At 43.5% G+C, this 27796-nt stretch overlaps 1 protein-coding gene across 1 annotated transcript in view; it reads right to left on the reverse strand.

Annotated features, from left to right (window-relative positions):
- Positions 1-15170: 15170 nt before the first annotated feature.
- LOC147440149 (peptidyl-prolyl cis-trans isomerase CYP19-4-like) overlaps positions 15171-27796 on the reverse strand; it is a 48626-nt gene continuing 36000 nt past the window's right edge. Inside the window, exons 3-7 of the mRNA XM_086529925.1 lie at positions 18572-18619; positions 18454-18477; positions 18162-18344; positions 15745-15820; positions 15171-15644 (exon numbers count right to left, since the gene is read on the reverse strand). Of these exons, the coding sequence (XP_086386051.1) occupies positions 15476-15644; positions 15745-15820; positions 18162-18344; positions 18454-18477; positions 18572-18619 (500 nt within the window). The 3' untranslated portion in view covers positions 15171-15475. The remainder of the gene's footprint in view (positions 15645-15744; positions 15821-18161; positions 18345-18453; positions 18478-18571; positions 18620-27796) is intronic.

The raw sequence follows: 27796 nt of genomic DNA on the forward strand, positions 1-27796 counted from the left end.
TTGTTACCATATACATGTGGTAGTGATGTGTGTGAACACGCTAGGACCGCTGGGGCATTTTTTCCCTCTTTAGGAGGTTTTTTCCCCCATGCATTGTATATATGCCCATCACTCTAGGGCTATCTATCTTTCCATTGCACACTAAGTAACACACTCTCTATTGTGTGCCTTGAGCTTCCTTCGTCTTCTTCAAGCTGTGTGTGTTTCTCTGCAACCCTAATTCCAACAGTTCTTTGGATCCATATTTTCCCTGCGAGGCCTTTGATAGTTGGGCAATACATGAGGAGGTGGGCCATATCTTCACTAGCCAACCTGTACCCTAAGCATTGATCTCACCCCTGTCAGTAGAGCACCCCAAATTACCTTCCATAAAAATACCTTCACGTCCTGCGGAACCTTTGGTTTCCAGATGTTCTCCATTACTTGCTCCCACCTTTCCTCCGGCCATTGTTTTCTCCATATCTTGTTAAGGGGGCTAGACCAATTCTTCTTTTGCATCATTGTATGGTAGATGTCTTTAGTATGGGGTTTCCCTAAGAGACTGTTTCCGGGCCATTTCCAGGCGTTCCAGTTGAACTCCGACTCACAGATAGGCATCACTAAATTGTCAAGCTCTTTCCTCACTTTGTAGACCAGCAAGACCTCCAAGCTATTCAGTTGGAACTGGGTAACCAGAAGATCAATGGTTTTCCAACTCTTGTTGTCACTGTCCCAGAAGTGCCCTAGTCGATTCAGACCCTTATTATTCAGCTTCCTGGCTATCTCTATCCAATAGGGAATTTGTGGCGGATTTGCAACTTTGGAGAGCCAAGGGGACCAATGCAAAATGGAGTTCTTGAAGTACCTGGTTTTTTCCCCCCACTTTAAGACTCCTGCTACTCTGTTGCATTTTCTTACCAATTCTCCTGAGCTGCCCCTCAGTCTTAGGGTGGTCCATGTTGCGGCTAATAGCTTGTCATGAACCTCCACCCCTCTCCACTTTCCACCCTTCGAGCCAAGTTGAGCTGCTTCTATCATATCTTTGATCATGACAGCCCAAACTTGATCCTGTTTAGCCAAGGACACAACAAATTTGGCGCAGCAAGCTTCTGCATGGGCCATGGGGTTTAGGATTCTGAGGCCTCCTTGATTTCTCGGCCGAGCAACAGATTCCCAACGGGCCCATTGCCATGGCCTGGAGGATTTCGTGTTGTTTTTCCATAAAAACCTTTTCACTGGTTTTAAGAACTCTTTCCAGTGACACTTAACCATCTTGAGAAGCTGGCTAGTGAAGGCAATATAAGGAAGCATAAAAGCATTTATCACTTTTATCCGACTTGGGAATGGGAGAAGAGCATACTCCCACCTACTCATTTTGTTTTGATTTTTTCAAGCCTTAGAGGAGAAGAGTGTTAGGTAGACATTTAAAAATTATTATTTCCAATACTGATTGCCTTTTCGTGTGGAAAATTGAATTTTTCTCTTGTTTGTTTTTTCAATGGGTCGTTATCCACGCATAGCTATGATAGACTAGAAACAAGCACTCACAAATGGCTTCTCTAACCTCCCTATTGTACGTGGGCACACTATGCCCTGTACAATGCCATCAATAAATTGTAAGGTTGAGAACTTACAAAACACAGCTTCGTAGTTAACTAGCACAACAACCTCATAGAAGTTCAATAATATACACACATGCGGTTAACCTACCGCCTCTCTAGTGAGAGGAAATCTACAAGAATACGTATCCCACAAACGTCCATGTGGGATGCAATGCAAGCACCACTCCAGTTGCACCCACTCTAAACTCCCCAATAATGTCCTTCACTAAGCATAAGGTAACTAAAAACAATTCATCAGCCAAGTACTCATGCACCAAATCCATGATGGTACCGGTCAGCAAACACTCAAATCCTCTACATCAAATGAATACATGACAAGTGAGGAAATCACCAATCAACAAATAGGTTCTTGACATCTCTACTAATGGTTCCAATGGTGTCATCTTGTCCCTAATTATCAGGACTCCAACAAACTTTCCTCCAAGTACCCTAATATTATTGTGAAACAAACAACAAAGTTAATTCATTGAGATGTTTTAGCACTTACAATAAAGAAGACATTTACCTAAAGAATGTGATTCTTCAAACTCTACCTGTAGAAATATCCAAAGTCTGATGGGCCCTCTACCTCTCTATCTTGCATATGAGTAGTCAAGCCTCATCATTCATGTGAAACCAATACGTTTCTTTCTTCATGTACCCACAAGAGGTTTTATAATCACTAAAATGTGAAAACTAAGGGTCTTTGCCCTTTGTAAGACTCGTGAGATGTAGAGTGATTTTCTTCTTGCAACGCACAGTAAGTGACAAGCATAAAAAATGGCTTAAGCATAGCTCTCAGCATAAAACAACTCCGCTATTTTTACCCCTCTCGGGAAATCTTAGAGCTTGATAGACTATATCTTGTCATCTTGAGCATGCTTGTGTGTTATCCCACTTGAGACTAAATAGAAACTTAAAAGAATTCTTCACCATTAGAAGAATAACGTGGACACTCGAAATTTTGCAAATCATGCAATGCTGGGTCTATTTCGCATACCTTTAATTAATTAAAGGTTAAGATTTCGTTCGACACTATTAGCAAAATCATAAGGTCCCTTTTCTTGCCCGTTCCCACGTACACAGACATGCCTCGCACCCTTGCCTCTTCGTTGCCCTGTTGCATGAGCTGCAGGTCTTCCATGTCTCGCCCACGAGCGGTCCATCCTCATGGTTCAGTGCCCGATTGTAGCTTTGCCTGCTCTGCTTCTCTCCTGCATTCCCCACCTCCTCCCTCCACACCTACCCCTGTCTTCGCCTCATGGCTGTCAGCTCCAATAGCCAGCCCAGAAACAAAAAACAAACATAGAGAGAGAGAGAGAGAGAGAGAGAGAGAGAGAGAGAGAGAGAGTGCTTGCTCGCGAAGGCATGGAGACTGTACGCTATTGGCATGCAGCAGTCGCAACAACTCATTGCAGGACCACCATCCCCGTCGAGCTCCATGCTTTGCGATGCTGCGATGGCTAGTCTCCTCCTACCATTGTTCGGCTTGCAAATAGACGACGCACATTCATGAGCTTGCGCTGCTATCGACACACGTTCCTGTCTTTAGGCTGCCACCAACACACGAGACTCTCTCTCTCTCTCTCCCATATTACCAGAATGCCCTTCAAATTTTCCAAAATTCCCTCGTTTGCGTGATTAAATTTCTCCAAAGATAGAAGAAATCAATTAAAGATGGCCAAACTGGAATTTGAGTTGGCGAACTGCTTCATCACTGCCGTTTTTTGTGAGGTAGTTTGTGACAAACTACATGCCAAGCACTCAAAAAGGGATCTGGATTGTCGAAAAGGAATAAAATCAGAAAATCTTGAAGAATCCAACCAAAATAGGTACAAGGGTATTTTGAGAATTTTTGACATTTGAGAGATATTTTCGGAATTTCCAAAAATTAGAGTATTATGGTAATTGTCCTTTTTTTCTTCTAAAACGACCTAAGCATGTTCGAAGATTCTCTCTACTTAGAAAGACTTTCCCTTTTTCCATTAGATGAACATGAGCATCTCCTCCGATGCCTACCTCGTGTGCACGAGCCACACACACACACACACACGTACACAGAGAGAATTCCAAACATACAAAATTCTTTTCCTTGAATTTGGGTTTTTACACTATTTTTCTCTATTTTGGGACGGACTTTCTCCTTTTCCCCTTGCCCTCTATCAGCATTTTTGGAAGTGAAAACGGCACGATATTAAATTGAGACACATTTTTCCCAAACATTGCTACCCTCGAGAAAAATTTGCCGCTTTTCTTTTGAAGACAAATTTTTTTTTTCTTTTTCCCTCTCTCTATCTCATCCACGTCCATGCGCATGCGAACCTCCACCCCCCTTCCCCCCCTTTTTTCACTAAGTTTACCTTCCATCTAAACTCTTTTAACTTCTCATATAACTAATAGCAAAGAGTAAAAGGGATCACTCTTGTTTCTCTCGAGCCAAAGGCATCTCCTGAGATTCTGCCATAAACAAATGAAAAAAGATTGTTGGCACATATTATTATCCCATTTTCTATCTTCTACAATAAGCTTGGCCAAAATACTATCTTTGTTTATGATACCAAAATTTTGACGCATGTATACTTCTTGTACAATGTTAAGAGTAACGTGGACACTCGAAATTTTGCAAATCATGACATATTAAACAAAAGTTTAAAAACGTAAGATTAAAGACAATTAATGAGTAAAAACACCACTATTTACTACTCTTGCACGCATTGGTGGTGTCTAGAGCTAAAAGAAGCTCAGCCTCTCTAGATTCAACCATTTCAATGAATTGGCACCGTATATTAACGTGACAGTCCGACTGATTAGTATACACTACGATTGATCACAAAAGACACATCAAGCTTCTAAAAAAATACAATAATGCATATACAATAACCTCGATCAATACAAACACACTTACTAACCTCTGCCATGTCTTTAGCTAATGGTTTCCATCCCATACCAAAAATTTTGCGTCCTTAAATCATGCCACTCTCTCCCTAAGGCACTCATAATGCTTTTCATGCCAAATAGAACCCCACTCTTCTAGTGCGCTACCACTGGGACCACTAACAGAAACCAAAAAATGACCCATGTTCTCCATATAGGCAACAAAATCAAAACATGATATTAACCATATAGCTATGTCGAAGGCAACGGCCTCATGTGCCACAAGTCGACAGAGGTACCAAAAGAGGTAATTTTTTTCTCCTTACATTAAATTGACCAAGGGCACCTTTCATTAGGCCTAGTGGTACTAGATTGCCCAAGATCTTAGAGAGCTTCACTTTGTCTTCTCCTTCATCCACATTATCCCCAATATCATGACTTGCCTCATTGATGTGGTCACACCCATCATGATCAACTCTAGTCTCGACACAAACAACACACATTGTAAAAAAATAATAATAATAAAAAAACGCCGTTCAACATAAACAGCATTTAAACAACAAGTTACAACCATATGGAAACAATCATACCTATGGCTTCATCCTCCTCATTCCTATTAAATTATTGGAGTCTTCCTCAACTTAGGCTCTATCATTCATAAGTACACATCTTCTTCTTTTAGGAGGAGTGGTTAATGGAAGAGGATTCTTGGTCTACAAACCCTCTACTCGGTCTAGTGTCTCATTAACCGGAATCTACACCGATTCCCTCAGGTGCACCTCCGGCAAAAGCATCCATAGCGTGGAGCCCCCCTAGTCGGCCCCTTTCCATCGCCCGCCAACCCTGTTGCTAGACCTGCAGGGAAGGGTCTGTGCGGAAAACCTCTCTCTCTCTGTCCCTCTCGTCGGTTGATGCAGACAAACGCAATATCGTGATCCCCATCATCTCGCCTGGAAGCCCTCGGGCGTTCTTTGCCTCATTGCATCTACAGATCCCCCCCCCCCTTCCCCCCCCCCCCCCCCCCTTCCCCCCAACACCTCCTCTTCAACTGGGAGCACCTCCTCTCGCGCTGATCGATGACTGTGGAAGAGATCACTCCGACTGGTCTACAGAGCCGTCTACGAAGCTCTAGTCCACGTCCCCCTTGGTCGCCAGCGCTACACCCGATCCACCCTCTCTGGTTGCGTCTCTCTCTTCACGCCACACGCTGGCCCGTATGTTCGTCAGACAAAAAATATATATAATATAATATATATCTTCATTATTTTTTGTATAGATATACGTATGGATATTGTTCTTCTTTTGACGGATAGAGAATTAATGCCTATTAATTCATAGTCTTATCGAGAATTTAGTTTGGTTACTACAAAATTTATTGTGCGAGGATATTGTTCTTCTCTTGATCGCTAAAGAGTTAATGCCTATTAATTCATAGCAATGTAGATGCTCACATGATACATCTACCCCATTCATGTTTAACGGAGGTCAATGAGAGGGAGCGACACCTATAAGTCGAGGCTTGGCCTCTCTCCAACTCCTCTCCAAAGACTACACGAGAGACAGCCAGGTCAAGACTTGTCTCAACGAGGAAAGACGAGAGAGAAAAGATGTGATTGAAAATTTCAAGTGGGAAAAAGCTATGGATGAGGAGATTGCTATTGTTAATCCAAACCCTACTACATGTTCGCCTCGATTAGCTTCAACGGTGCCTCGATGGGTGGGGGCGTCTGGTGGCCGGTGCAGCGGTTTCTACCATCGCTGTTGGTGCAGTTGAGGGGTTGTTGTTCGCATCTGAGGCAGGGTGTGTCCCGGGAAGGGGGCCACCGGCTGCCTCTTCCCTCTCCTATGTCGTTTGGGGGTGTAGAGTGTGGCCTAGGAGGAGACCTTCCCTCCCTTCTCCCCATCACCTTCTGTTTGAGTTTTTATCGACAGAGTGGCTCCCTTTAAAGCCAGTTTAGTGTTGTCTATGGTGGATTGGTTGACTTCTTGTGGACATGGGTCCCATGTGTCGGGTGGCAGACCGACACTCATGGTGACATCCCATCGTTGGCTTTGATGTCCGGGTAAGGTCTTCTGTAATCTTAGTTTCGACGGTTAAGTTTGTATTTGGGTTAGGGTTCCTTATAAAAGCCCATTTATGTCTGGCCAATGTACTCTTGACATCCCTGGCTGGCTGTCGTCTAGCAGGGAGGTGATGTAATTCTTTTTGTTATTATGCTTTAATATATTTCTCCACTCACAGTTGTGAGTTTGGGGAAAAAAAAAAAAAAAGATGGTTGTCCTCTTTTATATTATCTTTGTGACTCCATCAACGGTTATATTATATATATGGCTATAGGGACATATTGGGTCTAAACACCATTTCGTTAGTTAATTTGTTTGGCAGATTCGCTTAGACCTTAAGTATTGAATTCAAAGTCTGAGCCGGATGCGATGCACACGCCAACTCGTTTGTTCTGTATCCCTCCCTCTCTGCATGGGGCTCCTGCGACCTTCGCCCCCTAGCGGATCTCCATCTCACCCTGCTGGACCTGCTAGCAGTCTCTTTGCGACCTCCCGCAATGCGCCCACAACATCCCCCAATGCCCAATGCTCCATTGCGATGTCTGTTCACGTGTCTCCTTCTCGCTTGAGTTCCCAGCCTGCGACCTCTCTCATGTGCATGTCCTCGTCCTTCTGCTGCCTTGCGCTGCAGAAGACTCTAGCAAACTCTATGTTTGCGCACATGCCCTGAGCACCTCCGCAGCTCTTGCCCTTGCCAATAGGAATCAGGTAAACCTACACAACAAAGTCATTGCTCTGCACTCCATGCAAAGCATCCTGCAACCCACAACCAAAAGAGACTCGCCTGCTCTCTCGCTCTCTACCTGGCTGCATGATCACAGAGACAACACCGTCTCTCCCGTGATCCACATGCAATGGGTAACCTGTACCACTCCTGGCACCTCTCGCAATCACTAGCGAACCCAAATGCAACGCAAAAGATCGCTCAAGCAGCGATACCCGACATCCACTATCTCGTAACTGTCTGACTGAGATCAAATCCCGTCTCAGATCTAGCACATAACGCACATGATACATGGTAAATCTCATACCACTGAACAAGGACAAACATACGTCTCCTGCACCCTCAATGTCATACACAGCACCATCAGCCATGTGCACACAACCAAGTCTCCCACAAGAAAACGTGCTAAACCACTCACGATGCGACGTGACATGGAAAGTAGCATCTGAATCTAGTAACCAATGTGAAGACAATGTGCAATCCAATATGCAATCCGTAGACATAAGATCGTCTGAAGACAAGCTAGATGTAAATGTGACATCGCCGTCACAATCATACTCAGTAACCACCGTACTGATCTCACTAGCATCTGTCATGCCCAAATCTGCATCACGCATCTGTCGCCTCCGTTGTCTCAAACGCCTGAAACATCAACACCTAATGTGCCCTCTATGTCCACAATGCCAACATGTCAAGTCTCTATGCCGTCGAGACTTGCGTGTGGGATCAATCTCTCCCATGGACATAGAAGTGGGACTAGACTTCCCTGTAGACATGGATGTCGCGTACATAGCATGTAAACTCTCCCATAAAGCATGAGTTGTAGTCTCCCTCGAGACCTGCCAGTCAACAGACTCAATCAGATGCAAACGAATCATAGACATTGCCAACTCATCAAGATCCTGCCAATCATCATCACGCATAGACTTGGGCTTCGCCGATAAACCACACAAGGGTTTATCCTGCCCCAAATCCGCCAATGCAACAAGCATATGCTCCTTCCAAGCAACAAAATCTGCACCATCAAACTGTGTTAGACCATAACGCTGGAAGTCAAATGAAAAATCAGCCATAATGCTCGCAAAAGAGCAACCAACAATGAGTAGCAAATGTCAACCAAATCAGCCCTAAACTGGCTTGAATCGCATCAACAAAAGTCTGCAAATATGGCTGTAAATCAGCCCCAAAACAGCCCCAAAATTCAGCTCTTAAACAGCTGCATAAACAAGTCACAAATGTGTCCCAAATCAGCCCAACTGAGCCATACATGGACACCTGCAAAGAGGAAACAATGGTTGAAAATTCAGCGCCCAAATAAGCCCTCAAATCTTCTTGTAAACTTGTAAACCTGTAGCTGAAACCTGCTGAAAAACCTCAAGCCATTAGTGCTCGAATCCGGCTACCTAGCTCGTAGCCACACAAGCATACATCACAATACTCACTCCTGTGAGTGTGCCAAGATAACTGTACGCCTGTCAAACCGTGAGCGAATCACCAAGCCCACAGTGTGCGGTATCGATGCATACACACGCACAAATCTCTCACCTGCAGAGAACACCGCACGCAAATGCTGAGTGCAACCCGCAATCTCTACCTAGATCGCATAAATGATGCGCATAAAACTCCTGGGAAAATTTCGCCAGAGTTTCGTCAGTAAAACGGTCACAAAACCAGTAACCAAACTGACTGCACGCTCAAAACCATGAGCAACCAAAGCGCATCAAACCGCACTCCAAATGCATGCACCAATCTCCACACTTTGCATACATCATTGCAAACACCTGCAAATCTAGTACACAAATATCTGCTCTACATGTGACTGTCAAAAAACATGCTCGAGGCATACATTGCCGAGCTCAAAATGCAATCACATTAATCTCCCTGAGCATCAAACCACATAAGGCATACATCGTATCCTCCCACCTGTGAGGAAACTTGCAGCAAATATCACTCTCACATCTGAGAGCAAACCATGTGTGGAATCCTCGACACACAATAAACAACTGCTGCTGCAAAAAAATCAGCGTTCAGAATTTTAAAATTCTGATATGACGAGCGCGTCCGAAGTATGCCAAAACCCCAAGGTAGACTCTTGGATCACATGTATCCGAGTCCGGGTGTGAAAGCTATGCCAAAAACCTCCGTTTCGACCCAAAAACGCAGCATAAACTGCCAAAAGAGGGCTGAAAAATGCAGCTCCTCAATTGTAGCTCGAATGAGTTTTTTGATGGCTCGAATGGCTTCGAAAGGGGGGTAAAACATCAAGACACCTGGTGGAAACGCTCTCGAAAAGCTGAATTTGCCGATGCCGAAGTCAAAACCCTGTTTGCACTCTTGAAAGTGCGCGCACGCGCGGACGCGATTTCGGGAATGAAACTGGCTCTCCGCTGTCATCGTGACTGTGCACACATGCGCTCCCTCCGCACCTACGCTTTGATACCAATTGAAGGGCATCGGGGAGCACCACAGACGGAGAGTGAGAAAGAGAGAGAGAAGGAGACACACACGATGTGGGTGGGGATACTGTGAAGTGGCAGCTCCCCCTATACAGTATACTCACTATAAGTATAGGGTAACAGTGGGCGGGCGCCCATGACCTGGGCGACCGGTCAAGGCACATAGGCCTTAACCCCAACATAGGTCACATTATCTCTCAAGATGGCATCCAAATGGATCCATCCAAGTTAGAGGTAATAAAAGAATGGCCTAAACCAAGGAATCTTCATGAACTAAGAAGCTTTATAGGTATGTGTGCATACTATAGACGCTTCATAGAAAAGTTCTCACAAATTGCGGGACCATTACATGACCTAACAAAGAAAAGCGTTAGGTATACATGGTCTGCTAAGGAGAACAATGCTTTCGAAAAGCTTAAAGAAAAGCTTATCTCTCAACCTGTGCTTACACTACCGGATCTCTCAAAACCATTTGAGGTCCAATGTGATGCTTGTGGTGATTGCCTTGGAGCTGTTTTGCTCCAAGAAGGGCACGCCATAGGCTATGAGAGTCAAAGGCTCGACCCTGTTGAGCAAGCTCTAGGCATATATGAAAAGGAACTCCTTGCAGTTCTACATGCCTTAGACTCATGGAAGCACTATTTATTGGGGATTCCTTTCATACTGCGAACGGATCACCAAAGTCTTAAGTACTTCATGACGCAGACCAAGCTCTTCGACAAACAAATGAGGTGGGCAAATTTTCTTTCGCAATTTCATTTTCATATTGCTCACATTGCTGGCAAGCATAATCAAGTAGCTGATGCACTCTCAAGACGGCCGAGAGTGAATGCGGTTTCCATAGCAACTCACAATGATCTATCTTCAATGATAGATGAGTATGCTATTGATCCCGATTTTAGAGATGTGATTTCAGCCCTTGCATTAGGGAAGAAAGAAGAATCATTTACTTTACAAGATGGTTATCTTCTCTATGGCAATAGACTATGTGTTACTAACTCACTCCGTGAGAAAGTAACGTATGAATCTCATGCTCCTCCTTATGCGGGGCATAGAGGGATTCAGCCTACCTTAAAGGGAATTGAAATATATTTCTATTGGCCTACCATGAAAGTGAACATACAAGAGTATGTTTCTAAATGTGTGGTATGCCAAAAGACAAAATTTGATAGAGGGAAGCATCTTGGATTGCTTCAACCTTTGCCAATCCCTAATTCACCATCGGAGAGCATATCCATGGATTTTATCTTTGGATTGCATAAGTCTATCCATGGGAATACAGAAATATGGACGATAGTAGACAGGTTCAGTAAACAAGCTCATTTTATACCTGTCAAAAAGACTATCAAAGCCCATCAAATGGCAACCCTCTTCATTTCACAAATTTTCAAGTACCATGGCTTACCAATGTCCATAGTGTCGGATAGAGATCCTAGAATGACCAATAATTTCTGGAAGGGTCTCTTTGAGAATTTAGGGACAAGGCTAAACTTCTCTTCGGCCTATCATCCACAAACCGATGGCCAAAGTGAAATAGCTAACCTAACCATTCTCGATCTACTAAAAGCCTATGTAACGGAAGTAGATCAAAGATCGCAATGGGAGAAGTACTTACCCTTAGTGGAGTGTGCTTACAATAACACTGTACATACTTCCACGGGAAAAGCACCTTTCGAGGTAATTGAGGGAAGATCAAAAAGTCCCTTGCTACTTAAGGTACATGGGAAGATCTTCGCTGCAGATAAGTATAGCCGAGACCTACAAGAATCTTTTCAAAAGATTAGGGATGCTATCTCTATCTCACAGCAAAGGCAAAAGGCTGGTGCTGACAAGCACATAAGAGCCCAAGCCTTTAAAGAAAACGATTGGGTCTTATTAAAGTTTCCCAAGGATTGATTAAGGCACACAACGGGCAAGAATCCTATGAGACACCAAAAGTACTATGCTAAGCTAGCAAAAAGGTACTATGGTCCCTTCCAGATTCTTAGGCCAATCAATGACATGGCCTATGAACTCAAGTTGCCCAATTTTTGGCTCATACAAACTGCTTTCCATGTGAGCCTATTAAAACCTTACAAAGGAGAGCCACCTCAAGAACCAACTATTGAAGACCCACCGGAGATCGAGGACCAAGAGGAGGTGCTGCAGCCCGAGTCCATTCTCCGACATGAAGACAAGGTACTAAGAGGCGGTAAGACTATCCGACGATATCTTATTAAGTTTAAGAATTATCCTTTTGAAGATGCTAGATGGATGCAAGGTATACAATTAAAGGATAACCTAAACCTTGTCAATGCTTACAATGCTTCCCAAGAGTAAGCAAATGTACAAAATGTTAAAAATGAACAAAATTTTTTTTGTCTTATAAGACTCTCTTTTTCTTTATTGTGCACAAAAATCAAGTAGTATGCATGCTTAGATCAAGTTTACAGAGACGACCTCTCCAAAACACCAAGTAGAGCTTGTCACTCTACTATGCAAGACTGATAGGACTAATGTGCAGACATGCTTGCGGCAGCCTCAGGCTCTCAAGCACCAAATGGACTAGTCATCCATTGTGGAATGATGTCGTAGGGTAACATAGGGATCCTCTACCCGCTAAGAAAAGGACTCATGAATATGCTTTATCTTCTCTACACCATAGTCGAGGACGACTATGATTTCAAGAGAGAGGTAATGTCATAATAATCAATATCTAATTCTCCTAAATGATTTTCTCATGTTAAACTGATCATTTAATATGGGGAAGTGCCAGGGGAGAAAAAGCTAGAATATTGGTTAAGCTAGCAGACCGGCCACAGTAGGGATCCAAAGGAGGGAAAATAGGGATCCAAAGGGGGGCCCATTTGCAAAAGAGTCATGTGCAACAATGGGCTAAAAAGACCCTAAGGTTCAGCCCATTAAGACTTCCAAAATTCTAAGGTTCCAAAATTCAAAGGTTGTGTCCAAAGGTCAACCATAGGGGGAATTGGATGCTTTGTGTGTGTCCCAAAAGTCTTTACACATCCCTACATAGGAGGGGGCGAGCCTAGCTTGTAGGGGATGAGAGAGAAAGCCACACACACACACACACAAGCCCCCTTTACACAAAGGGAATGAGGGACACATGTCAACTCCCTAGGCTAGATGCCCACAAGGTGTACCCAATTCCTATTGGATGGCCTTGGAGGTGGACCAATGAGAATTAGGCTAGAGTAAATCTAGTTTAATTATTTAAAAACACTTAATAAAAGAACCAATGAGAATTAAGTCTTCTAGAAGACTATTGGACAGTCTCCCAAGGGGTCCAATGAGCATTCAGGAGCCCAATGGTTTACCTGATTCCTATTGGTCAGGAGGCAAAGGAATCCAATGAGAGTTTAGTTTAATTATTAAATTACTTAAAGCTCTCACAAAAGGGGAAAGGGGGACACATGTCAGAAGGCTATCACTTATGCTGCTTAATTGTTATAGGCTAGCCCTGGGGAAGTCCAATGGGGAGCCTACAAGAGCAAATAGCAAGAGGGCTCGCCCAAGAGAGAGAGGGGGCTGATTTTTGCAAGGCATTATCACACACACACTCACACAATCTCATGTGTGAAGAAAGAGAAAGACTATCTCTTCCCAAGCTTTAATGGAGAGCTCATCGCCTACTCCAAGCTTGTGAGATAGAAGCCTACATCGACACACTCTTGGCATGTGGATGCAAATCCAACCAAGAGCCAAGCTTCAATGCATGCTCATCTCCTCTACCATGCTAATTACTAAGCTAAGCTATGCTAATATGAGTGATTATGTGAGGAGATGTACATCTTTCTTGTAAGATACTCCTTCTTCCTCTCAATCTACTCTCAGACCCTGCTAGCTCTCACCATCTTCGAAGGTGTGTGACGTCTTGGGTCTGAGAACGGGGATAATTGATGTTGTGTTTGCTAAGTGTTTTGCTTAGTACATGAAGCTTTCATCTTCATTGCACTAGCTAGTCTTGAAGGAACACAAAGAATTGTATTGTACAATGTCTCTCTTGATGGGAGAAACCATAATACAAAGCCTTTTGGAGGGGGGACCGGCTCCATGCAAATCTGGTCCTCAACTGTTGTCAATAGCTTAATTTCTCTCTCTTTTGAAAGTATTGTTCATGCTATCTAACTAGGTGTTCTGCTTTTTGTTGCTCTCTCCACCCAAGCACTCTTGGAATTCTCATTAGGAATCTATTCTAATGAAATGCCCACTATGTTCATGCTAATTTCTGCTACACAAATTTTTAGTTCATTAAATGTTACAGTATGAGCATAGTAGACATTAAAAAGTTTTGTGACCCTAGTTTTTATAAGATCTCGTAGACTACCCTGTATTATGATTGGATACATGAAATGGATGTATGATTGCTTAGTATTATAATGGTAAAACAAGCTTTTATTTAATACAACATATAGCACCAATAAAATAAAACTAAGAACTCTAAAAAACTTTGCATATACCTCAAGGTTATTTTTTGTAAGCTTTTTGGGTTTTTTTTCTTTTCTTTGTTTGGGGAGGGGGAGGGGGGGGGGGGGGGGGGGGGGGAGGAGGGGGGGGGGGGGGGGGGGGGGGGGGGGGGGGGTGATGGGATATTCCTCAATCACATCTTTATTTTCTACTTAGGAGTCACGAACTTGAAAAGACTCTTCATGAAGGTTGAATCTACATGTCATATGTAGCCCCTCAAGGGTGTCAAATGTCTTCTCTCTCCTTCTTATATGGAATTATGGGTTTTTGGTTTTTTAAAAGAAACCCTTATTGCTATGTTGGGTTAAGGAGACTCCTTTCATTTCACATCCTGACATGATGGAGACTTACCTTTCATTTCACATCCTGACATGTCTTTCCTTTTGTTGAATTCTATTGTTTTAGAATGCTAAAGTGAAGCTTCACCTTGCATACATTTTAGTAAATTTTACACACATACATGTTTTTTTGCATTCTATTGTTTTAGAATGCTAAAGTGAAGCTTCACTTTGAATAATTCTAATAAATTCTATACACATATATTAATTAGTTCTTTTTATTTCACCTTTCATTTCACAACTTCACGTCATTACATTTCTTGCATTTTATAGCTTGATTCCAATCAGTGTTAACGTTCGAAAAAATCTCTTTTATTAAACGGTTGCTGATCAAGTTTCTTCCTCACAAAGAAGAAAATCAAAAATACTAGCATAAATTTTGAGACTTGTTAAATTTTTGGACGATTTTCACATATTTCATCAGTTTTTCTTCCATTTACCATGATTTGCAATTAGCTAGTCTCGATTTTCAATTGGCTCAAGACTAAGCTGAGGCAATCCTTTCCCAAACATTGACACCAGTTATATTCAACTTAACAATTTTATCACTTTCTTATTGTTTTTGAAAGCCGTCGTGACCCTTTCACTTGTTTTAATCAAAAAGCCTCACAAGTCAACTGTGGCTCTTGGCATTTCTTATATGGAGGACACTGTGGTGATGGTGGTGTTGTGGACACAGGGTATGATATATCTATATCAAAAGCTTAGTTCATGTACATGAATACTATTCCTTGAATGTCAAGTCAGTGGACATGTCAATGGACATGTCTTCATAAAAGTTCATCAGTAGCGTTCCATATAAACACCAGTCTGAGACATACAAAGCATCATGCATCAGATTCCTGTTTCCTTAAGCATTTCCCGACTTGAGAGCACAGGTTATTTCTGAGCATTTTCTGATACAAAACCCATCCAGGAGAAGATTGATAGGATGGTTATTTTCGTCCAATTGTGCGATGGATGCTCATGAAGCTAATGTTTCTCAACACCCTTCTCTTCCCCCTGCTTCATCTCTCCTGAATCCAAAATATGCACTTTCTTTCGTGGTCTACCACTGTAAGTTCCTGCTCCACCTTCGATCGCAAACACTGTATCCATGCCAGAGATGACTCTTCCGAAAACCACATGATTGCCATCTAACCTGCAGACACCATTTCCAATCTGTGCTATTGTTCTCTCTCTCTCTCTCTCTCTCTCTCTCTCTCTCTCTCTCAAAAGAATAACTTCAAAGAACACCTCACCAGCTTGCCTTCACAGTGGTGATAAAAAATTGTGATCCATTACTATCTGGCCCATTGTTCACCATAGACACAACCCCTATTAAAACAACAAAAATCAGCAGAAAAACTGAATTACAGTATGCCTTGAATGGAAAATGGTCACACACAACAAGCACCTTGTTTTGCACAATATTTTTTAGATTGAAAGAGCAGGAAATGATTACGATTGAAAGAGCAAAGACAGTGCTCTACTGTGTGCGTTCATTATACCATTTGATTTCAAAGCAATCTCTTTAAGAAAAGTTATCTTCATACATTCAAAGACAAGATTTAAGTTGATGTAAAACTGACCTTTCACCACTAGCTAATTGTTATTTTGCAGGTCTATGCAACCAGGGGATTCCCCAAGCAAACTATAACTTATGCTCTCCCAAAATACCCTTGTACAAATTTTGAATGAATTGCTCCAATTTTCACAGATGTTACTATCTTATAGGAAAATCTACCTTAAAGTGTCTTAAATTTAAAAAAATTGATCAAGAAGCTCCACCAATACTGGCGCTTCTCTCTACAAACAATTAACTGTTTCCTGTTGCGAGCCCACAATATCATCAAAACTCCCAATAGTTCCATTTATATTCTAACGACGGAAAACCAATATTCCTACGATAAGTTGCCGAACGTAATGTCTTGAGAGATGTTTGCGAGATTGACAAGGGATATTTTGGGAATTTCGATAAAATTCAAGGGCATTTTAGGACTCTTTTACAAAATTTGCCAAACATCTGGAGTATTTTGGGAAATTCGAAATATGAGGGGTATATTGGTAATTTCCACAAATTTCAGGGGAATTTTTGGTAATTTTCCCAAGAGCAAATCATTGGAAGCAATCTAAGCAAGCACATCACAATTTGGTGTAATACCCACTGAATCAGTATCTTCACTCTCATACTCGAAATGAAGCCCACAACCAAACCCTGGCCACACACCCCTCCTCCCTTCCAAAAAAGGTGGTCTTGCCACCTTGTGGCCCTAGCCACCACATCAAGGAACACTCTCCAAACTGACACTGTCATATTATAGTGAACAGTGTTGAAAAAGGAACGTGGACAGTGAGAATAGCACAAGTGCCAACAGCCAAAGCCTCAAGTGCAACCATCCATATAAAATATAAGGCTAGCTTTAGCTTTCCAAAATATGGACCCAAATTTACTCATGAGAAAGGCCAGCAGGTAGCACTATGCACCTCTTTCCAAACAGACCAGCAGTAATTTGCAATCACTTTATTTAATTTAAAACCACTTTTATTTTTCCTTTTGGGGCCTTAACTTTTAAATCATAACATGACACGTCATACCTATTTGTTCAAACTTCGAAGTCAATTTTGCTTTTTGCTATTGGGCCACCATTTACAAAGTCATGGCATGCCATGCCATAGACTCATAGCCTTATTTTGAGTGAGGACATCTCAGCTTAAGCAAGCATATGCAGAAACAAATCTTACCCTGACAAATAAATGGTGACAGGAATAGTGACAATGCCAGTTTAGGGGAACCCCTTCTATAGTGTAGGAGCACTCTAGTTCCTATTCTGTGTGATACACGCACTATCAATTTACGTGTAACTTTTAAAATGGAGTTTTACAAATTTTCACCATCAGCTCTTTTAGGAACGAAGTTGATTATAGCATGAATTTAGCAATCAAGAAAATAAAAGGAGGAGGCAAGAAAGGGACTCCGAAGGCAGGAGCTGCTGCTGCACTACATGGCAGAAAGCAAGGAATGCAAGCTTTGATCATGTACGCTCCAGTAATGGCTTAGCTCTTCTTTACCTCAAGGTATGTAGCTAGTCTCCTGGAACATAAATATGATGAAGCCAGCATCACTTACAAAATTCCTTGCCTTAAAACAAATTTTCAACTTCGTTCCTCTCCTACCACAGTTGCTACAGGGATTCTGCCCAGACATTGTACACTGCCCCAGTGAGCTTCTTGGAGCTTTTCGCCAGATCTTCAGTGTATTCAGTGACACCCTCCCCTAATCACCAAACCCCCCCCCCCCCCCCCCCCCAAGCTCAAACCCACCACCAAGAACCCCACCCACGCGCACACAATTATTTTTTGCATAAAGCTCACAAGTCATAAAAAGCTGTTGACTAAAACACTGAATTATGAAGCATAGCAACCGAACTATAGCAGTTTCTGAACCCGGTTCACTTGTTCCCTACCTACTTTCTTCATCCCTTTCCAAGAAAAAGCTTAACCCACAATTTTATGATGACCCCTGATGTCAGTTCAGAAAGAGATACTACAACAGTTTAAATCAGACCACCTCAGTACACCATTACCAAAACAATGATGATTGCTTCTTTCTTCGAGAAAAAGCTCAAGGAAGAAAAAACGAGAATAAAAAATGTGACTGGCCAAGTGCTTAGGTTACCTGCACTGGAATGCTTTAAACTGAGATTTTCATCTGGAAACACCGGCCCATATATTGATTCTCCACCCTTCCCGTTTGTATGTGTAACATCACCTCCCTGAATCATGAATCCTGGAATGATTCTATGGAATATTGTTCCTTTATAGTGCAACGGTTTGCCATTTACCCCTTTTCCTTTTTCACCTGAAGGCAAAACAAGCTTGACATCATTCTTGCCGAGGAATTGTTCTACGACTAGAAAAAGGTTGAATGTTGACACCACCACAATCACGTCAACTGCTTGGGGTAGCACCTGTGCACAGGGCCCGAAAATTCTCTGCAGCCATGCAGCAATTAATAACAAAGAAAAGGACAGTTAGACAAGAAAAATAGACCAAAATTTGACCAACTCTACCCAAAACTAGTCATACCTGCTGTTTTCGGTACGACCTTTCCAAAAAGGCCAATAACTATCCGCCCTGGACACAACCAAGAATTAAGAAATGGAGGCACATGCTCATCTATCACAGTGCACAAAGAAATTGCAAAGAGCGGAGCAAAGAGGAGAGACAAAGAAGCAATGGAGCTAATTTTCAAAAACCAATGCTAATCGTAAACGGAAACCAATTAATAATGCTCGATGCATTGTAAGAGCAAGAGTGCAAAGAGGTGGTGTGAGAGTGAGCAGCGGAAAGAGTGTGAGCCACGCGCGCCGAAAACACTGGAGAGAGAGAGAGAGAGAGAGAGAGAGAGAGAGAGAGAGAGAGAGAGAGAGAACACAAGCGCTCTGCAAATGATGCTCTCAATACACAATCTCACTCTGACTGACTACAAGACCCTAAGCATTCTATTTATAGAATCTTAGGTTGAGGTAGGGCAAAATGTGTAACTGGTGCAAAAAACATAAAAGCCCAAAATGGCTAAAAATGTGTGCACCAAGCCAGGCTCAAAAAATGACCGGCCGGACACGTGCTAAAAATGTCTGCCCATGCAATCTACATGATGTGCGACGGGTGGCCAACCCGGGACAATCACTAGCCGTACAAAATGGCGAAGCAACGGTGGTGTAACTCTAACACCCCCTCTCAGCACCAGATGCTGAGATAACACAAAAGAGTCAAGGGTGAGAAGCCAAAGTCTGCTGAGGTACAACCTTCGTCAAGATGTCTGCTGCATTGTCCGTTGTAGGAACATACTCCAAATGAAGATCCCCAACCAAAACCCGCTCCCGAACATAGTGGTACTGCACCTCAAAGTGCTTTGTCCCAGCGTGAAAGATAGGGTTCTTGGCAATAGCAATGCAACTCTAATTGTCGCACAAAAGACGAGTCGTAGCAGTATGGGGAAAACACAACTCTCCCAGTAATCTCCGTAGCCATATGGCCTCACAAGCAGCATAGCAAGCTGCTCTGTACTCCGTCTCTGTAGGTTTATCCAAATCTCCATTCAAAAACACACTTTTGACATCCATCTGGAAGATAGACCAACCAAAGTTGGCTGCGAGAGCAAACACTGTGCGTATGGTAGTCATGCGAGCGATGGGAGTAAAGGTCTTGTCAAAGTCCACGCTTGGTCGCTGTGTGAAACCCCGAGTAACAAGTCACGCCTTGTGTTTGTCGAGGGAACCATTGGCCTTGTACTTTGTCTTGAAAATCCACCTTCCGCTTGTTGGGCCTAGGAACCAAAGTCCAGGTTTTATTCCGCTCGATAGCGTCCATCTCTGTCTGCATGGCACGCTTCCAGCAATCATGCTAGAGTGCTTCCTCCACTGAGGAAGGCTCAACTGGTGAAGCCTAAATCTGAGACATGAGTGCAAAGTTCACGAACTCTGCGCCATCATAAACTTGCCTGTTCTTGAGGCGTGCAAAACGTCGAGGTTTTCCACGGTTTGGCGAGTCTAGTAACTTCGTGACTCCAGAGGAAGAAACCGTAGAGTAGAGCCAACCAAGAACTAACTTCTCCTTGCGAGGTGGGACCGCCTCCACCGAAGGAGAACCATCATCCACATCAGAATCGGAATCTGACATGGCATGATCGGGTGAAGTAACTGGCTGTGGTGTAGAGGGAACGGGAACAGGAATAGGGATAGGATCAGGTGTAGTAGGTGGACGAGGAGGAGGTAGGGAAGGTATAGGCTTGGATGTTGCCCCCTCTGCAGGGGTGCTGAAGAGCTCCATGAAAGTCACATCACAGCTAACTCTCGTGGTCTTGGCGTCAGGATCGTAAAGCCGGTATCTGTCAGACTCTCATGAATAGCCCAGGAAGATGAGCTTCTTCGCCTTGAAGTCGGACTTTTGTCGCTTCTCCTTTGGCAGATGGACAAAGGCCGGACACCAAAAAACTCGAAAGTGTGAGACCGAGGGCTTGCGCCCGTAGTAAGCCTGATAAGGAGTCATGTCCTACAAAGCATGGGTAGGAGAACGGTTCTGGATGTAAACCGCCATGTTGCACGCCTCTAGGCTCTACCCAATAAACACGAGGCGAAGAAGCATGCGCAAGCATTGCACGAGCCATCTCCATGATAGTCCGATTCTTTCTCTCAACAACTCCGTTCTAGGAAGGAGTGTAAGGAGTAGTCAACTGGCGCTGGATGCCCTCTGACTTGCACCACTGTGCAAAGTCCTTCAAGGTGAACTCACCCCCTCTGTCTGAGCGAATACATTTGACGTGCAAGTCCTCCTCCTTTTCAACCATCGTCTTCCAATTTTGAATGAAAAGAAAGCCTCCGACTTGAGCTTTAGGAACCAAGCCCAAGTGTACCTGCCGAAATCATCTACAAGCACAAGCAAAAACTGTGAGCCAGAAAATGAAGGAGTGCTCATCGAGCCACATAAATCAATGTGAACCAGTGCAAGTGGTGCCGAAGCTCTAATAGATGCCTGCTTCGGAAAGGCAACCTTGTGTTGCTTGCCCATCTGGCAAGCCTCGCATACGCCTAATGAGGAGCGTATCGTTGGTAAACCCTCCACCATAGAGGTCTTAGCAGCCTGTTGAAGTTGTTGATAACATAGATGTCCAAATCGTGCATGCCATAGAGAAGAAGACTCCGTGGTCCTAGACAAAAGAGCAATGAGGCGGTATAGAGAACCATCGCACTCACCGCGTGCAAGGATAGTGCCCGTCGTAGAATTATAAATGGTGATTGTGCCACTCCCAAAGTGTATATCAACTCCCTGAGAGTCCAAACTCGACACAGAAAGGAGGTTGAAGGCCATGTCCGAAACATAAAGCGCCTCCATTAAGCTGAACTTGGGTCTGAGGTAGAACGAAAGAGGGTAATCTGGCATGTGCCAGACACTGGAATCTCATGGTTGTCACCCATAGTGACAGTCTGCCCATGAGTCTCCCTGAGAGAGCTAAACCATGACTGTTGGGGAGTCATGTGAGTGGTGGCTCCACTGCCAACAACCCAAGTACCTAGCTGCGATGTAGTAAGAGCGTGGTCCGTCGTCGCAACAAGAGCGGTCCCCGCCGTCTTGTGAGAGGCTACAATTGTAGTCGAGGCTGTCTGTTTCTCCATGTTGGCCTCGTCTCGCTTCTTCTTTCTGCATTCTGGTTCTCTGTGCCCTTTCTTGCGGCAATGGTAACATTCGATGTCCTTGTTCTTCTTCTTCTTCTTCTTCTTACCTTTACCTTTCTTGTTACCTCCTTGAGCTACCAAAAAGTTCCTTCTGCATCAACACCACCTCCGGCTCGGAATGCGGAGTGTCCCTCAATCTATCTAAGGGAAGGGAGAATCTCGTCCCAAGTGGGAAACGAGGTACGTCCAGATGTGACCAAACTCTGAAAGTAGGGATCAAAGCGTGGGGGAAGCTTGAATAGTAAGAGGCCAACCATGCGTGCCGAGGTGATGTCGCCTCCGACAGAGACAAGGTCGTACCAGAGTTCCCGCATGCGGTGGGTCAACCCATCAAATGAGTTGAAATCTTTGAACTGGAGGTTGTACAACTCCCATTCAAGTGTGATCTATCTGGCAAACGAGGTCTCCTCAAACTAGTCAAGAATCCGTCTCCACAATGGATGTGCATGCTCCTCTTTGGAAACTTCCTTCGTGATGCGGTCCGAGAGGTTCATCATAAGAAAGGTTAAGACTCGTATGTCCCGATCCACCCACTCGTCGATCTGGACCTGAGTGGCGGTGGGAATTGAAGGCTAAGTAGCCGAATGGGTGAAATAATTCAACCATTCCAAAAACGGCAGGTGGGGCCTCTGCAAATGGCCACACTAAGGCTGATAGGGGCTCTTAATATACCCATCTAAGTGACTGTTGGTTACCTCCATTTTCACAATCCGCCTTGGATAAAAATGTACAAAGGTGCACAGTTTCAGGACAGTAAATGACACATATCTCCTGTACGGCTCGACTGTTTTATGCAAGATCTAGACCATAGCTCACTCCTGCTGATAGGGGTTCTTAATATAACTGTTTGGGTGACCCTTGATTACCTCCAGTTTTGCAATCTGGCTTGGATAAAAATGTACAAAGGTGCAAATAGTTTCAAAGCAATAAATGTGTCACAAATTGATGACGTGGCATGACCACCCGTGGACAGTCAGGCTGCTGACGTGGCACTGTACAACCAATGCTGGCGTAGCACTGTACGGAGAAGCTAACGTGGCACGCCGTATGGATTCCCAAAAATCACGCCAACATGCTGACGTGGCACAACGTACGGATTTCCGCTTTTTACACTCGTTTTTGTTGACAGCATTTGAGAGCTAATTGCTTTTGGGAACCAGGAGCTTTTGAGTTTTTGCTTTTGGAGGCTCTACATTTAGCATCCCTATGTAAGAATAAAAGGGACCCAAGGGCCTCACTTCTCAGAGCATCTGGACGTAGTGTTTGAGAGCTGAGGATCCGCGGGAGTTATACTTTGCTCAAAGATAAATACAAACAGAAATACTGAAAGGGGTGCCAGTCTTTGGGGCCAATCTCTCTTGGCACGAAACTACACCGGGCCGTGTCGACTCAATAAATTGTGAAGTGTTTTAAGTGAATCTCTCTTGTGTCGTGACAGAACCTAGACTTGGGGTGCCCAAGTTTGTTACAGTGGTATCAGACCACGGCCGATTTCTCTTCCACCGAAAAATCCGATCCTTCTTCTCGCGGCACCTATGGATTCCAAAAAGAATCAAACGACTCCATCTGCCATCTCTGAAGCGGGAAGCAGTACGGGAAATTCAAGCGGATTAGCGGAGAATGAGTACGGGCCACCTTGGCCCTCGCGGTATGAACTCATGGAGATGCAACGTCAACAGCAGGTTGATGAGTGCGCAAAGCAGATGCTTCAGTTTGCCAAGGATCCCCAATATGCCAAATTTTTGACCTGGCACTTGATGGATGAAGTGCATACTCATTGGCAGAAAGCCATTGAGACACCAATCAAACCGGCAATCAAGAAACCTCCTCCTCCGAGGATGTTCACTGAAGAAGAACTCCATGATGTTGTCGAGACCCAAATCAATTAGCTTCTAGACACGAAGAATCCATCGAAGAAGCAATTGAAGAAGCGTAACACGGGGACTGACTACCCCGGTTACTTGGGCCGTCAATCTTCTTTTGCAACTGCACAAAAACAGAAGAAGGATGTGCATTTTGAAGGACTACCCAGTTCTTCTTCCTCTTCTTCCGACAGTTCTTCTAGCTCTTCTTCTTCCGACTCGAGCGAGGAGGACAGAAAGGGCAAGAAGCGAAGCAAGAAACAGAGTTTTGGAAAGTACAAGAAAAAGGCAAAGAAGATCAAATTCCGACCAATTTCTGACAGTTCTACGGAGGAGTCATCCTCTAATAGTTCGGACTCCAATGATCACATGTTTTATGCATAGAAGAAACACTTTTACAGAGCCAACCAGCATGATTTCCTCAAAGACAAGAACAAAAAGACAAAGGAATTGGGCTTAGTCGCCAACTGCTCCAGCACACGCCAGCTCACTTTCTCCGATTACAGTGAGGTTTGGCGAGCGTTCGCAGGTCGACAAATATTTCGCTGCTCAGATTTCTGATTCGGGCTCATTTCGGCCCCCGTTTCCACTACAGGCAGGTCTTCACAGGCAATTTCGTCATTTTGTGCAGAATTTCAATGAATGTTTTCTGCATAACAGGTGCCTTACAGTCTTTTACGGTTTGTGCTATATAGCACGTGTTGTTCCCGCTCCGTTTCTCCTATTTTCGGGCAGTTTTCACATCAGGTGCAGCATTTACCATGGCTACAACACACACAGATGTCTTCAAGATGTTTGCTGCTGAGGACAGGTTGGATGGGGACAATTACCCTATGTGGGCTTATATGATGCAACACGTTCTTGTGTCAAAGGGCGTCTAGAATATTGTGCAGGGCATTGATGTACGTCCTGGTTCTGAGGATGTAGGCGATGTTGAGGATGTTGCAGGTCTTGCTGCAAGGATTGCTGCTATAAGAGTTGTTTTGCCTACGGCAAAACAAGCTCGTTGGGATGTAAAGGATGCGCAGGCTCATGCATTGATTGCGTTGTCTGTGAAGCGCACCATTGTTCCTCACATCCGTTCAACAAAATCTGCAAAACAGGCTTGGGATATTCTAGCAGGTCTTTATGCAAGCCGAAATGAGGCTAAAATTGCTTTGCTGCGTAAAGAGCTTGAGTCGAAGATTATGCATAAATAAGATGATATGGACACTTTTCTTGCTGGTGTCAAGGATATCAATGAGCAACTTATTTCTGCAGGTGAAGTCATTTCAAACAGTTCCCTTGTGCATACTGTTCTTGATGCCTTACGAGATTCTTACCAAACTTTTGCTAGTACTTTGGAGACTTATGACCCAAGGAAATCCAGAAGTTGTCAAGTTTGATGCATTATGCACATTGTTGTTGCAAGAGTCACTTTCCAAAAAAAATAGGACTAGCCAGCGTGCAGTTGAACAAGCTTTTATTGCTTCTCAAAGAAAGGGTGGTAACAGTAATACAGCCACTTCTTATGGTTCTGCTACGAGTGGCAAAACTTCTATTCCTAATGCTTTTGCTGGCAGCAATTCGTATGGAAATTCGGGTAATAAGGGCAAAAAGAAGATGCGTTGCCATTATTGTAAAGCTAATGATCACTTGATCAAGTCGAGTCCTAAGTTAAAGGCCAAAGAGGCTAAGAAGAAAGAGAGTGGTTCCACTGCAAATGTTGGTTCCACTACAAATGCAGTCTTCTGTGAAAGGAGACTGTATTGCTAATGTTGATGTAGAATGGGCTTTTAGTGCAGAGTGCACTTACAATCCTGTTGTCCATGATGCATGCATGTCAGTTGCTGCAGATTCACATGTGTGCTATTTCGACAGTGGTGCTACAAAGCACATTACCTCACATCGTAAAATGTTCACCTCTCTCAAGTATGTCCCTCATGGGAATTCAGTCACTTGTGCCAACAATGCCTCTTATCCAGCTCAGGGAGTTGGAAAGATTGTGCTTACTGTTGCTAATGGCAGTTCTTTCACACTTGTTGATGCACTTTATGTACCTTGGATCAAGAAGAATCTCTTATATGTATCCGCACTTGCTAGACTTGGACTTGTAGTCAAATTTGTGGATGACAAATATACAGTTCATGATTTCAGTTTTGGTGATGAAATCGTTGCATCTGGGCTTTTGTGTCGTGGGTTGTATAAGCTCACTTTGTATGACAAGTGTGGACAAAATTTTGCAGATGCTGTTGCAGATTCAAGACCTATTTCAGATGCAAAACTTTGGCCTGTACGTTATGGTCATTTGAATTTTGCCAGTTTGCTGCGTTTGCAGAAATCGGATATGGTTGCTTCTTTGCCGCCTCTTGAAGCACCTGTCAAACATGTTTGTGAAGGCTGTATTTTGGGTAAGATGCAGCGTTCTAAGTTTCCAAAAGATGGTTCAGTTCGGGCCAATGCAGGTTGCAGCTTGTGCATAGTGATGTTTGTGCGCCCATGCAAACTCCGTACTTGGGCAATTACCTTTACTTCGTGACTTTCATTGATCATTGCATGGGTATTTCCGCTTAAAGCGAAGTCCGAAGTTTTTATGTGCTTCAAACAATTTCTGGCTATGGCTGAAAAAGTCTCGAAATGTAATATGGGCACCCTCCGTTCCGATCGAGGGGGGGAGTATATGTTTCATGAATTCAATGCATTTCTGGCTAGTCGTGGGATAAAATACCAATGTACAGTGCCTTATACACCTCAGCAAAATGGTGTTGCTGAGAGGAAAAACAGGACACTTAAGGAAATGGCACGATGTATGGTCAAAAGTCAAGCTTTGCCGCATTCTTTTTGGCTTGAGGCCATCATGTGTGCCACTTATGTACTAAACAGGTGTCCTACGAAAGCTTTGCAATCTATTACTCCATATGAAGCATGGCATGATAGAAAGCCTTCTATTGAGCACATGCGTGTTTTGGTTGTTTGGCATATGCTTTGGTGCCACAAACACAGCGCAGAAAATTGGATGATAAGGCTGTCAAATGTATTTTTGTTGGTTATAGTGTTGAAAGCAAAGGTTACAGGTTGTATCATCCGCAAACAAAACATATTCTGGTTTCACGGGATGTAGTGTTTATGGAAGATTCTGTTCAGCCCTTGCTGTAGTGTACTAGAGACAGTAATGTAAGCTCAAAGGACATTTATGACACTTTGTTGCCTCTTTTCAGTGGTGGAAATACGAATGTAAGTTCTAATGAGGCAAATGTACAGCCTATGGGGGTTTCTAAAAATGTTACAGATCAGCCTATTACTGATGCAGATGTACATGATATACTTGATGAGGAAAGGGCTGAAAATGAGCAGGCTAAAGGTATGCCAAAATGGCTTGTGCACACTTTGCGTGACAGTAAATTGGATGCACCTTTGTCTAGTCGTACTCGTTCAGGCTCTCGCCATGCATCTTATGCATCAGATTGTTATGCTTTGGTTGTGTCTAGCTTACATGATGTTGAGAAGCCTCTATCTTTTGATAAAGCACAGAATTCAAAAAATTGGATGGCTACCATGCAATCAGAATATGATGCACTTATAGAAAATGACACATGGACTTTTTGTGATTTGCCTCCTGGCAAAAAGGCCATTGGTACGAAGTGCGTTTACAAGTTGAAACTCAAGCCGGATGGTGAGATCGATCGCCATAAGGGTCGACTTGTTGCAAACGGTTATGCACAGCAAAAAGACATAGATTATGAAGAGACTTTTGCTCCCACTTGTCGTATGACTACTGTGCGTTTGCTATGTGCATTCGCAGCTCATTTTGGTTGGGATGTACATCAATCAAACATTGTTACTGCTTTCTTGAATGGTGATATACTTGAGGAAGTTTATGGAAGACAGCCTCGCGGTTTTGTCATAAAAGGACAACAGGACAAAGTGTGCAGATGTAAGAAGGCTTTGTATGGGTTGAAGCAATCTCTTTCTGCTTGGTATGAGAAAGCTGACACTCATTTGGTCAAACGAGGCTTTCATAATAGTCCAACAGAAAGCGCATTGTATGTAAAGCGTGAGGGTGATGTACTTCTCATTGTGGTTCTTTATGTCGATAATTTGCTGATCACTGGACCAAATGAGAGACATATTGCTGAATTTAAGGCTGATTTGAATGCTACTTTCAAGACGAAAGATTTGGGGCTATTGCATCATTTCTTAGGTATACAGTTTAAGCAGTGTGATGGTGTATTGCC

The sequence above is a fragment of the Adiantum capillus-veneris genome, chromosome 15, assembly GCF_014529385.1.
Source record: "Adiantum capillus-veneris isolate H3 chromosome 15, ASM1452938v2, whole genome shotgun sequence".
Lineage (NCBI taxonomy): Eukaryota > Viridiplantae > Streptophyta > Polypodiopsida > Polypodiales > Pteridaceae > Adiantum > Adiantum capillus-veneris.